This window comes from Phasianus colchicus, chromosome 6 (assembly GCF_987193195.1).
Source record: "Phasianus colchicus chromosome 6, bPhaCol1.hap1.1, whole genome shotgun sequence".
Taxonomy (NCBI): domain Eukaryota; kingdom Metazoa; phylum Chordata; class Aves; order Galliformes; family Phasianidae; genus Phasianus; species Phasianus colchicus.
Genome location: NC_143441.1, coordinates 15,421,767 through 15,436,597, shown reverse-complemented (window position 1 = coordinate 15,436,597; position 14,831 = coordinate 15,421,767). Strand labels below are relative to the sequence as shown.

At 37.1% G+C, this 14,831-nt stretch overlaps 1 protein-coding gene across 5 annotated transcripts in view; it reads right to left on the bottom strand.

The window, feature by feature from the left end:
- Window positions 1–14,831, bottom strand: part of SLC4A7 (solute carrier family 4 member 7) — an 82,217-nt gene that overhangs the window by 40,688 nt on the left and 26,698 nt on the right. For all 5 annotated transcript variants that reach the window (XM_031590241.2, XM_090142529.1, XM_031590242.2 and 2 more), the window contains exon 2: window positions 8,862–8,943. In XM_031590241.2, the coding sequence (XP_031446101.1) occupies window positions 8,862–8,943 (82 nt within the window). The remainder of the gene's footprint in view (window positions 1–8,861; window positions 8,944–14,831) is intronic.

The following is a 14,831-nucleotide window of genomic DNA, read 5'->3' as shown; positions in this document are numbered from 1 at the left end:
TGAATGGCTATTTGCTCCTGTAGACACTGTTTGGCATGCAAGTGTGAAACACGAATACTTTCTCCAATTACCTTTGTACCTGCTTTATACCTGCAGAGTGAGCTAATAGCTAGATCTGCACTGGATTTCAGGACAAACAAAAGATACAGACAAGCCAGATGACTTTCAGCAATTAAGTAAAACACATCATAATCCAATGTGATCCTATCAGAGTTACTTAAAGAGAAGAAACAGTGAAAAAAGCCTCTCAATTTATTTATTTATAGGAAGATGGGAAGTCCAATACACTAATCAAGTTTGGCCATTGAAGCCAAGTGTTTATTTTTTTGTTTGTTTGTTTTTAAATCATGGACATGCATGAACAAAGAAAGCTCTATTACTACCTAGGAAATCAAAAGTGCTGCCAAGTACATTAACACAAAAAGGCAGGGCAAAAGCACTCACGAATTAGACAAGATTAACCTTAATTCTAACTTCACAAAGAAAAGCACTAAAAAGTCCCTGAAAATAAAGACTGTTGTATTGAGTAGGCCTGTGTTTCCTTGGTTTCATTATTTAGATAGCAGTAATTAATGCTGGAAAATGAACATATACAGTTACTAGCACAATTTCCAATAATTAACAAGATTTTCTTCCCTCATTCCCAATGAACTGGGTAATGTGACTAACAGTTCCCGTCATCCAGGCCTTAGAAAAAAAAAAAATTAGATAAAGACAGTTAAGTCTAAAAGGCCAGAATCCATATTATTGGGACCATGTTACTTTAAAAGGAACACAGCCTTTTACCTGAATATTATTTTTAAAAGCTTAAAAGGTACAACTGCTTGACCTTCAAAGCTTAACTCACACAAACATATCTGTACCACAGTACCACTCCTAAGCAAATCTTGTTAAAGAATTACATTAAACCTACCATCAACAGAATTATTACACTGCCTGATACTAAATTTAACGATACAGAACTCAAGAGATAATTGTTCATTTTAATCTAACATGACTTCATCCAAGCTTAGCTGTTCAAATCCACCAAGGGTATTTACTATTAAGGCCTTTATCCCTGTGAAACAAATTTAAATATTAGGAGTTTGCTGTACATTTCAATTAGATGTTCTTACTCTGCAAGTCAGTTTATATAAAGTCCTATAAAACTGACAACAAAAACCACTGTGTTTAATTTCCTGATTTCTTCACAGAGTTCTATGTAAATGGTGATAGAAGACTTCTAAAGTCAAAAACATACATCAAGGATGCTTTGATGTGGCAACTGTGTACACACGATTCCGTACAGGAATTCCTTTTTTCTAACTATCGCTCATAACTATATGCCTTTCAAGCTTCATACAAAGGAGAACATTCTTCCCCATGTTACCAATAAAAACCAAGTTTCTGTCTACGTGAAAAGGAATGTGATACATTCTCAAATCTTGATCCTTCGAAATCTGAACTGCAGAGATGTTAATTAATGTTGTATGGGCCATGTGAAGATTCACTAGCTGTTACCAACTCTCAAAGCAGGAGGACCAACTTCAAAGCTGAAGCTTCTTTATGATCAGGTTGCTCAGGATGACAACCAGTCAAGTTTTGAGTATTTGAAATGATACACTCCACAGTCCCTCTGGGCCACCCCTTCCAACATACAACCAAACCCCCTATGAAAACAATTTCATGACGCATCTGCCCCATCTTTGCATCGATTCCCCCTTGTCCTTTCACTGTGCATATCTGGCAAGAGACTGACTCCACATTCTCTATAAGCTCCCCATAGTCACTTGATGACAGAGACTTCATAACAGAAACTGCTATTTTTCAACATCTTAAGAAACTGGAAAGGTCATTTATTTCACATAGAAGCCTGTTTGTATGTGATCACCTCGGTTTTCCAAGCATCAATTTTCTACAAAAAGTGTCTTATTATAACCAAAGGGTCTTTTTTTGTGTTTTGTTAAAATTATTTGACAGAGATTATCACTTCCCTTGAGAATAAAATATCTGAAATCAATTTTTTTCTCAACAGATTTATATAAAGGAATAAAATAAATTATTCCACAAAGGTTTATGTGCCTTAGCTAGAGGCCACAGTTCAAGATATTTTAGCCTTCTGGGCCCTATTCTGAGATTTCCTGTTGCTCCTAGTAATTAAGCATATCTGAGAATATGATCTTTGTACTGAAATATCTGAGCAGATAAGACTGAAAAGCATAACTGAAAATTTTCATATGCACAGCATATGGTAAAGCAGCTTAGTAAGAAAGAATGTTTTCTCACTACACAATGAAAGCCTGCATCACATTATGCTGACCAGCAGAAGCAATAAATTCCACAACTCTCATTACACACAGAAGTGGGTTTCTTCTGTAGATTTAAAATCAAATATGAGTTGGTGCAGCAGTCAGAAGAGGAAAATGCTCTGAATGTTGAAGGCACTGTCAGTAACTACATCAGCCATGCAGGTAGTAACAGTAATGGGGAAAGCCTAGTGCCAGCTGACAGAGCTGCAAAGAGATTCTGGCACCGTATGCCCACAGGTCTGTCCCAAGGCTTTGTGGCCTTTAGCCAGCAGCCATCTCTGCAGCCTGGGGAAGAAGCCAGCACTGGGTATCCAAGGGAAATGCCTGCCCTCGTACCACACATCCAAACCAGGTCATAACTGAGCATGACGCTCTGAGTTCAAGGACCTCCTCCAGGCCAGCTCTGTAGTGACACTCAGAAAAAAGTATATAGGGTAGAAAACTCAGAAACTAGTCAATTGAGGCAAAAGTTTCATTAAGAACAATGGCTGAAGTTCCCAAGAATACCAAGCTCTATAAGGATGTTGGCTTACGCAATCGTCACACTGCTCTGATAAATGGCTTCAAAAGAAACATTTGCCAAAAAAGGTTTTTGTATGTCATTAATGGTCACAAATACATTCTTGTTACAGATCTCTTCTCTCTTGTACAAATGCTGCAGAATGTCTTTAAATAAATTAACTTGCCCCCCAGGTGCATCTATTTCCTGATCTTTGTAAGGTAAGAAAAACATTAGAGGGAATCCTGTCCCATATAAGGGTTACACATTCTTAGGAAAAGCCTTCACACTTGCTTTACAAGATAAGTATTCAGAAATCAAATTTAGTAAAGTGTGATGTTTTTATGTTTCAACTAGTTAGAAACATTAACTGTAAATGAATTTCAAATGGACTAAAAGTAATAAACATTATGAAAAGCCATCAAGAAACAATGGGCTGCAGAATAGCATAATTTCCTGCATCTTCTGCCTCATTTCAAAAATCTCTGTTTGAGCAATTCTGACTCATCAAGTTTATTTTAAAGTTTTAAGTTTCAATTGTACCATTAGATAAAACTTCCCTTTCACAGCTCTAATGCTTGAGTAACATTTTTAAATGTTTCAGATTACGAAGCTGCCACCTTTTCACAAAACTTGGGACGCTTGTGTTCTGACTGGATGTATCAAAATACTCCCTCAGATAAAGTAAGTTTGCAAATAAAAACATAAATACACACCTTATGCCATAAACTTTTAAATAGCATTGTTTTCATCTTGGTGCATTTTACATTATATATTTATCTTAAATCTTTATGCTATGTAAAAGGCATTGGCTTGCTTTCAATGGCATCTTTCTTAAAAATAATTTTGTTTCAAGAAGAAACACTAAAATCTGCATGGGAATTCTGAGATTATGCAGCAGTTATTTAGCCAGGAATACGAATTTCAGAGCAAGGCAGTTCATGCTTGTTCCATTCACTTCCTGTTAAGCTCCTATCAGTAGTTCTTATAATGTTTTTTATTGTTTTTTTTTTTTTTTAATAAATAAATAAACCTTATTGCCTCAGGCAACTTCAAGAGCTCTAGTAACACACAAGTAAATTCCAAAATTTTCAGTCTGGCAGAATCAGAAGCAGATACCCTAAAAGACTGTTCTAAAATTTAGGAATAGTTTTCTGCCTTTATATCAACAACATGAATGTTGAAAGTTGTGTCTAGTCAGTTTGGGTGCTCTATTGAGTTTTATATCTATACAATAAGGTTGCCACATTTCCTTCTTAACAGGCAGTCTGAAAATAGTTTTGACAACATTTGTTAAGGACTTACCTTTGTAATTAGTACTGTAAGTAACAGCATGCTTTAAGAAAGTTGAGGAAAATTATTCTCTGCATAGAAATCTGAATATTGTAGAAATGAACAGTAAAACAAGTCATGTGGAACTTGACTGTGGACTGTAAAATGCACAACTCCCACAGAAAAAAATGTAAGTGTAAATTTCAACACATGTGTGACAAAGGTGTAGTGATGCAACCTAACTCCAACGTTTATTTAATCAAGACTGCATTAGAAGTCATAATAGGAAAATACCATCAACTTTTCTGACTTACAGAGCAGAGCTAAAGACAGGTATCATTTATTTATGAACAAAATGAACATTACTGTGCAAATCAACTTCTGGTTGATGCTGCATATGAATCAGAGCATGGCTAACATTCCTGACTGGTACTGTACATGAATAGATTTTTTTTTTTTTTTGCTTGCTTTCTGTTAAACATTAAAATTCAAGTATATCACAGAAGAAGATGGATGAAAGGTGGTCTGCAAGAACCATTAATGATCATCCTAAATTTTTGCTTTCAGAAGTAGTTTCACACCACTGCACTGTACTTTTGATCACATGAAAAAGTACAACTTCACAAAAAACAGCATTTCAAAACTCTTTGCCCCTCTACACCTCCCCCCCCCCCCCCCCATCAAATAGGGCTCTTTTCAAGATCATTTTTAAGTCTTCTAAAGGCTGAAATGTTTACTCTGTAGTTTGAGGACCATGTTGAAATGTGTTCTGTGTTACCTGTCTAAATTAGTTCAGCTTGCTATTACAGAACAGGACAACATTCCTGTTACATCTTATATTCAACTGCTCCTGTAGCTGCTCTCCTGAAACATTTTACAGAAAACATTTGTGGCTTTTTGAATACTTGCAATTAAGATGCACCTAGAAGTTAGGATATTAAACCTACCACCTAAATTAAAAACTAAAAAACCACATCAACATAGCAGTGCATTCCACTAAAAGTTACAGAGTAAGTTCTCTTAGTTCCCCTAAGCCTTTTTATAGTACTGAAACAATTTCCAACCGTTCCCAACACACTAAACTGCAAAACATTTGCAGAGAAAGTTTTCCACTTAGATACACAATGTTCACTTCTAAAGGAGGAAAAACTGCAGGATTATTTATCTACTTAACAACTAAGATTAACAGAAAAGCACAGCTGTTTTCTTAGAGGAAAAATACGGCTTTAAGCCATCAAGGTATCAGAGCTAACAGGGTCACTTCAAATGTAAACACTACTTACACCTGCCACGGGATAGTGTTAGAGTAGCTAGTAAATCATCTTAACTCTTGAAAGCTGCTTCTTGGATTTACGCCACAGAATACTATTCTGCTGAGACGGATACTCAACCTCAGATTTTCTACTGGAACAAAACCTCTGTTCTGTGTAAACTCCTTATCTTTGCTACGCCTGTAACCTGTCTTCTGTTATTCTTAGCAGATACCTCTTTTCCATTAAGCTAGATCTAGTCTACATATCCAAAAATCTACTTGAAAAACCATCTCCACATTTGAAAAGATGAGACCTAATAATACCAAGCCAAACATAGCAACTCAGGTTTAAGAGAGCTTTCCTTAGATATGGCTCTTAATAGAGTAGCTTTGGTTGTGCGTTTTTGGTGGGGTTTTTTGTAATTTTTTTTTTTTAAAGACAGGATGAAGTACCTGTGCCACTACTATTCTTGCCTTCTACCCTTACTTTGGTGTTATTCTTCTTAAGCCCATTCTTTGCAGCTCAAAGAGTTTAATGTCAAGCTAAGAACTTTAAGGGTTCTTAAAGATGCTTTTTTAAAATGCTACTGTCCTTTCTAGCTCTTCTAAAGCAACAAATACAGCTTCAGTAGAAAGTGTTAACATTAGTCTAGTATTGATTTAATCCAAACATAATTGCAGTTTATCATTTAGACCCATTTATCTTTTACAGGAAGAGTTATGAAACAAGTAGCCATGTTTAACCTTTCTAACCTAAATACTTTCACTCTGGATATGTACCAAACTTTCCCAGCAACCATAAATAGAGTACAGAACCCAGTCTCCAAGATTTATTTTTGTTTTCAGCAACTAGACTTCTTCCCATTAAAATTTCATGTCAAAATTACCAGAAAATAATTATCCCATAATGACAGGACCGAAATTTAGTACTAAGTTATACCTTCTGTGGCATCAAACCAATCAGCATCACTTTGCAATGGCTTTAAAGCTGTTGAATATTCCCTGTCATTGCTGACTCTCAAGATTCGATGCTTCACACCATAGCTGAACACAAATAAGTGCCTGCTGTCCCTCCTTTAAAATAAATCAACACACATTTCTGGAGAGGTTTCAAATTCCTAGAACTCATTTTCAAGTCACTTGAAACAGCTTCAGGTCTTGAAACACATTACTTAATGTTACCATAGATCTTTCCAAGACTACAAGAAAATTTTCACAACTTTGTAATGAAAAATAACGCTATCTGAAGTTTTCCACTGCTTGCAGACAATAATTCTATTTCTCTCCTTGGCAGATTTTAATTCCAGAATTAAAAACAAAGCAGCCCCGAACCTTCATGTCTAGTTTCATCATCGTAGCTTACAATTAGTGATCCCATAATAAACAGCTCTAAGTTCACATAATTTATTATCTAAAACATCCTAAATCTAAACAACTTCTTTTAGTAAATCTCAGAGAAGTACACTACTCAAATGACTGTATTTACATAAAAAGAAAAACTTACTGTTCTTTCTTTGGAACGGTTACCATTGACAGAAGTCAAAAAGTACAGTCTCTGCCTTTCCCTATTCTACCATTAAAAAAAAAAGGTCTGATTTTCTTACAAAACATATATAATTGCCATAAATATTTTAATACAGAAGTAGGAATACTGCACCTACCTGAAGCTTCAGATTTGTGATAATTCTGTCGGAACACATTTTTCTTGTCAGACACTCCTTATTACTTGTTACTTTTTTCATCTCGGCACTACCAGTGCAGAAAATTATACTGGGCCACTCCAAAGAGAGGGTGAGAAAGCCAAAAAAAAAGAGGGCAAGACTGCATGGCAATGAGCAACCCCTCATCTCTCCTTCCAATTGCTATAGACTGAAGTGCTCATTAAACACAAGCATTGGTTTCACCTTAATTTATTCTTTGGCCACAGGAAACAAAGGATATTTTCACAGTCAGCAATGCAACTGCTGAAATTGCCTCGAGCAGCCTTAACCCATCTCCCCACCCCTGCCCTGTACCCCTCGCAGCGCTGTGCTGGCTTCAACATTCCTGTGCCTGCGCTATCAAGGAGACTGGGGAAGTGATCTGGTTGCTCGTTTGTTCCCATGCCATTTCTCTGCTGAGGCATTCCAGCTGTTGGGTGCACTGACAAACTGCTCCAGCTGAATGTCTGCCTCCTCTTAACCCCTGCCTCTCTGCAAAACACACACATACTTCTTTTGGGTCTTGTCCCAGATAAAAACGAGAGAAGGAAATGAAGGAGAAAGCTTAAATCTGCACTGAAGATTTAACTGCAAAAACAGACATGACAACAGTTTTGCACTAGCTTGACTCTATGTGAAGTGGCATTGTTACCATCTCCACCTCTGCACCTCTCAACCTTATACTCAAAACACACTTCCTTCCTCCCCTGAGCATTGGCAGACTGGGCAAATTGGTTCAAGGTGCTCAACTGATAAGATCTCATTATTTTCCTTTGTAATGTGTGTTTCTCTTTCCGCTGGCTTAAGATATTTAACAAAGATTACTATACAGTTGAACAGAAAGTATCAGTTCAAGACAGAAAGCAGAAAGAGAAAAGGAAACACAGCAATATGTCTGTAGCAACACACAATCACTATAAACTGTCTCATTTGATCATAATAAAAGAAAAGCAACCTAAAATCAACTTTTCTCCACTAGAAACTGCTGCTACAACGTCTGTCCAGTATTCTGAAGCAGCAAGTCACTCACAAAATACTACTTAATTTTACTACTGATAGCATTCTGGCATTTCACAAATGTTAATTAAGCTTCAGAGCACAGGTAACTAAATAAGATTTAAAACACTACATGTCCTCTAGCTTTTTCTGTTTGAATCACTAACTGGCATGCATGAATTTTCAAGTCAATTTACTTCCTTTTCAAGTCATCAAGAAATTGTTAGAAAAAGTATTTAATTTTGCACTTTTCAGTATAAAGTGGACTCAATGTATTTTCTTCTTTTTGGCCCTAAATGCAAGATTTGGCATTAAAAAAAAAAGAAATTAAAGAAGATTCCATAATATTTTAACTGACTGCAGACTGACAAATGTGCAATTCAGTATGGAACTAAAAAACTGACCATCTAAACAGATACAGTGCTTAAAAGCATATGACCACAGTCACGAAGACAGTAAACTTCCAAATAAGAAAACAAACATCTTCCTCAAGATTCCTCTAAGTTTTGACATCATTCATGCTGGGATCCACCTGCCAAGAATAATCATTTATCCAAGGCAACATTCTAGTTGATACTCTCATAAGCAAACATTTTCCTTGGAAATCTTCATGAATGTTTTTAAAATATTTTTTTCCTGTGACAGATTCAAAGAACACTGAGGATTTACTAGCATGCACAGAGATCAAAAAAAACCATAGGTCATCTGCAGTTTCCAGGTTTTATTCCTAGAACTGCGTGCCAGCCATAAAATTCATGTTCCTTTTAGCAATACTGGTTGCACTTAAAGGAAAATAGGTATTTTATCTTGAGGCAAAAAAATATGTATTAAGCAGAAAACCCCCATAAACTTACTCTCTAATTCTTCTTTCTCAAAGTTTGTATTGATAGTAGAGCTGATTTTGCCCATATCCACAACAGCTTCTTCATCATGGCCCTGAAGAAGAAAAAGAACATGACCTTAAGTTAAGAATATACAAATAATACTACTTCTAAATTCCTAAATATACTCTTCAATTCTGAACCTGATGGCCAGAGTGATCTAAAATAATAAAAGTTCACTTTTTAAGGGTCTAAGTGACCCTTAGACACTGAGAAAGAAAATGAAACTGAAAAACCACTCACACAATTCCTCTAGAAAATATTATTCTGTACTGAAGGAAAACTTCTTACTGCTGGTAAAAAATATCAAAATAACAGTATGATTAAAGCTACAAAACCATGTGTCATAAATAACGAAGCAAAACATGCCAACTGTTTGCGTAGAGACAAAAGGGAGGACAATTCAAAGCTTCTTGACTATTATTTACTTTTACAAAAATAATTGCTACTGTACTTTGATGTTCCTTCAAGTTTAAGAGACTCAAGTGCCTTGGCAAAAGGCAAAAAGATGGGACAAAATTTACATGAAAGTCCAGCCAGTATCACAGTAAAGATAAAGAAAAGGTGAGGGACACAACACAAAGCTAAACAGACTCAAGAAAAAAAGGAAAAAGAAAGAAACCCTCAGAGCAAATGCTGTCTACAGAAGTGTAAAACCATTTTAATCAACACCCAGAGAACAGAATTAAAAGCTGGGAAACAGGAGAATAAATCCACAGATATACTAAACATCATGGCATTTCCTTTGTAAGGCTATTGATTTCCTCTTATCAAGGATCAGGACATGCATTCCAAGAGTGGAATATTTTTTTAGTTTTATATTCAACAGTAGCAAATCATCTTCACCAAAACACCTGGCAAATTTTTAAAAGTTACAGAAGTTCACATTCAAAGTTTTTTTAGGGAACTAATCCTATGTGAGATTTCTTGGCACAGACAAGGAGCTTTTATGAACCAAAGGTAATATAAGGGGGTAAAACAACTCAAGTGTCTCTTCTAACCAAGGATTCAAATAACGAATCCTTTCCCCAGCTTTCAGCAGGTCGTTCATATGCTACAGCCCTACCCAATTCATGCTGCTTACGTACAAAGTTAGACAACAGCAGTTGTACCTTCTGTTCAGGTTCCTCTACTTCTGAAATGTTACCACCCATAACACAAAAGCGTGATATTTAAAATACACACAGGCTCCAGAATAAATTATACTCTGAATGCTTCCTCTAATCCCACACAGCTCTGGAGAGAACATGCCTAATGCAGCCCTTTGCACACTGCTTTTGGCTCAATTTGACAAAGAAACCTTAACTGTTACAGCAATAGGTATCTCAACATCATCTCAGAACTGATGTCTAAACAACTTGAAATTTACCTTTTTCCCAGCAGTTTGTATTTTGCAGAAAGCAACTCGCTCATACCAGCTCACCATCCACAGCCTGCTGGCAGAACCAGCTGCCTGCCCTAAGGTCCAGGTTTGGCCATACACCTCACTACCTGCAATACAAGGCCACCTAATGGAGAACGCTGTCCCTTGCTCTTACCACTCCCCTGGGCAATCACTTCTTTCCTCCTCCAGAACCAGATTTATCAGTCATGAAACTGAATGTAAAGAGTTGAACCATTTACTTATTTATTTTAAATAACTGACTCTGTTTTTCAACTCACTAAACTGACTGTTGTCAGGGACATGAAACACCTTGATCCACCACAAGGCACAGGGCTGCTCCTCATCCCTGAAAGCAGCCCAGTGGCACATTTACATAGCTCAACAAGATCTGCGATTCTGGTTTTGTGCTGTAATAATGCAAGCTAAATCGTGAGTCTTACAGGGACCGGGTACCCAAATAGTGTTGATGTTCACCTAAATTTTGACTTTTGAATTACTCAACAGCACAGTGCTGTAGGTGTAGAAAAAGTCTGCTTTCTCACAGGGAAGCATTTAGAATGAACATTACCACACTGTATAGGAGCTGTGAGCCAAAACAAGCTGTAACACCCCACTCACCACCCCTAGAAACAACCAAACACACAATTCCTCAGTTCCTCCAGAACAGGTACTATCACAGCATGTCACCCACACAAAAACAAATTCAAATCATTAAGAAATAGAATGAATAAAGAATATAAAGACAACTAATGACCCAGCACACAAAGGAAAAAATAATTTTCAGATGAGATTTCTAATGAACCCCATAACAAGTGTCCTTCCATTTCTGGGAAGGCTGTAACAGAAGCAGTTAGACCACATGAAAAAGGAAAGCAGCTGGCACCATGTAAATAAGGAAGATGTAGAATAAGGAGTAGCATAAGACAGAATAATCTCATGAAAGCTAAATAAAGGAGGATTCTGTTCCCCTGAGATTAAGGATGTCAAGAAGGGTGTTAGTAATTTCTTTTTGTCACTTCAGCTGTATTGAAATGACAGAGATATGCAAGTATGTTAGAAAAATTAAACTCCTTCACAATCTGGACCACTAGAGACAATAAATTCCAGGTGATTAAACCAAAGTTTTGTCTGGTGTGCAAATCTGGAACTATTACAAAGACAGGAATAGTTCATTAATAAAAAAGAAGTGGTAGAAGTTTAGAAGGAGTCACAGTATTAAGATCAGAGGGGTGAAAGGCATTCCTGCCTCCTACATATCAAAACAGGATTAAAGAGCCCTCCAGGAGATGCCTCCATAACGCAATAAATCAATCTCTGCCATCTCTGGTAACAGTTCTGGAGGTAGGAGAGAAACAATACCAGTAGGAGGTCTTAGCTCTTGATTTTATTAAAGATGTATTTTCCAGTACAAATCTGGGGGGAAAAAATTAACATACAAAAAGCCAGTAACAAGAAGAGCTCTAGAAGGAAGCAGCAACATTAAAACGTGTAAGTTAACGATCTGTTGGAGCACCAAATACATACAGAAAAACATCTAACTGCACTGGTATGTTGGTACGTTCGTAACACTACACAGGAAGCGTCAAGTGTAACCACTTTCCAGTTTATCTCAGTAACACAAAATAGAAAATTGTACGTCTGTAGTACACATCTCTTCATCGGACCTGATATACAAGCAAAGCCAGTATATTACCAGAAAACTCTGAAGCCAGAGATGGAAATGATTTAGGCGATCTGTAATACTTCAGTCTGTTAAAATTTGAGATGCTTGCAGCCATAGAACCCACTAAAATATCATATATGTAACTTTTTTTTTCTTCCTCCATTTCTCTTTTAGGATACTCAGAAGCTTGCCAAGCAGTTTTCTAGCAGCACAAGAAGACAAGATTCTTCTCAATCTCATTACACAGACCAATGCATACTGAAAGAAAACTACACAAACTGGAAAATTCACATGCAATAAAAGATTAATCTTCTAGCAATGTTTTCAAACTGTACTTGTTGAATCTCTTATACTCTGATATTAATATTTATCCTTTTCTTTTAATAAGATGCCATACAGATACATACAGATACAGATACATACAGATGCAGCCTTCAAAACCACACCATGTGAAAGTTACGTGTTTTGAGATTAGATTACAGAAAGGCATGCATGCCCTTGCAAACCATTCTATCACTATCTCAAAGTACTCAACATATGCAAAGACTCTTCCAAGAATAAACCATTAGCAACCACAAATATCATACATGAAAAAGTATATTATTTATAGCCTTTGTTTAGAAAGGCACAAAGAATCATTTTAATTGAACTATGTTGCCAGTAGCAAGTCCTAGGATACTTTTGCCTTAGGTCAAATAAAAAAAGAAAAATTTAAACTGATTCCAATCTTCAGCCTTTTCCTTGCTAAAAATAAAGTCTGTAGGGCATAGGTTTCCAGTAATTATAGAAGATCCACCACGTCAGTTTAAGGCACGAGCGAGAGAAAACTTTCAGCTGGTGAATCAAAATGCACTCCCATTTCAGTTGATCTTTTACTTTATAAACGGTTCAGGATGTAAAAAAGTACAAAGAAAGGTAGGACCATTTACAATTTCTCAGCTTCCCCTTCTAAGGGACCTAAAGAGAACAGCATTATCTTAGTAAGCATTCTTCTGCAGTTCATCACTGATTCCACACAAAACTTAAAGCACAGTGATCCCACAGCTGCTCAGAGACAGCTGATGAAGATAAGCCAAAGCAAAACTGAAGACTCACTTCTAACACGTGTAACTCTTCTCACTGAAGAGACAGAACAACTGAGATGAGAAGGGGTAGCACAAGCAGATCCCAGTCAGCCTCCCAGCTTTTCCCAGCATGAATATCAGTCCCCTTTAATGCTGCAGACCAAACACAGCGTTCAAGCTCTCTTTTCTGTGGACGATTCTAGGGGATCCCTACTAGAATTCCTCTTGCCACCTCTGGTTTTCAGGTGTTCAGTACAAGACCTTAAACTCCCTTTTATTGCAGACAACCAAGTACCCAAAAATTGCCCATGCCTTCCTCACCTGCCTTCTCAAACACGCATCTTCATTTTGTACAGTATGCTTCCATATCTAAATATCAACATTACAATATCAAAGTTAGTCCTACATTGCGTAAAGCATGAAGGAAAACACTCCAGTTTGCAAGGATTAAGCTGTCAGCCTCCAGCAGCATGTGTCAGTTACTATCTAGCAAAAATATGACGTACTAGCTATGAAATGTAAAGGAAACTTTCCACTGCCATCTGCACATGCTCTTTTCACCACACAGCTCGTCTGCCCTCCTGCACTCACACAGATAGGACAGGCTTCAGAGGGCACACAGCACTGCTGACTAGCTGCATCCAAGAGATGCAACTTCCTAGCATCAGTTTTAAGGCACTTACAATGTAGTTCACTCATATTCTGGTGATGAACAATGATCATGCAGATGACTGATCAGTTAACTTTTGAAATGCAAGTAAATAATCTAATAATGTAATAAACCAATTGTGTTGAGAATCATTAAGGTTGGAAAAGACCACTGAGATCACCTAGTCCAATCACCAACCCATCACCACCATACCCACTGACCATGCCTCTCAGAATAGTCTTAGCAAAGTTATGGTTGAACCAGACAATGCTCATCTGCTCTACTTACATCCTTTCAACTGAAGCCCTCCAAGACAGCGCAACTAATTAATTGCAGCACCAGAAGAGCACACTGGTATTCATGGGAAGAAGGGCATAGGAGGCAGAACACAGATGTGTACACACACACACACACACAAAGACAACAAAAATTATTCCCAGCAGTTCTGGAGATTGTTTGCCTTTTTGTCAACTCAGGCATACAATTCCATGCTACCAAAAACCCCCACTGCAGAATTTCAACTAGATGCATTTGCTAAAGGGGGATGAGGGCATGGTTATGTTATTTCCCTCTGTCTCTGGCCCCAAGTACAAAGCTCCTCATTTTGGTGCTGTCCTATTACAGCTGCCAACATCATCACATTGGACCCACATGCTGCACTGATGGCAACCTCTCTCTGAAACCCCACAAGTACACTGTACTGCCGGGCCTCCTTTTGCTGGACTTGTACTCAGAAAATAGATTCTACCTATCAAGCTTCCAGCATCAGAAAAATAAAATGAAATACAGAATAGTTGCCAATGGTGATCTGCTTTAAGCCAAATAAAGAAATGGAAAACTCTGTTTTGAGCACTCCTCACAAAAAAATAACTAAAAAGAGACTATGGAAACCGATTCTGCACCTATTTTCCAGATGTGTATACAAATGTGTATACATGTAAAAATACAGAAAAAAGACTTTTAATAGATAGACACACATGCATTGTTTTGTCATACTACTACTGAAAATGTTCAGAATAATTAAGAACTGGTAGGGTAATTCACAATGCATTTCCTAACAGCTTATTTCAGAAGCCTATGTTTCTGTTCTAAGCACACACAATACTCCACAGAATCAGACATTAAAATACATCTCCAATTCAGAGAATGCATGTACAGTCTCTTAGCCAATCATTCTGTTTCC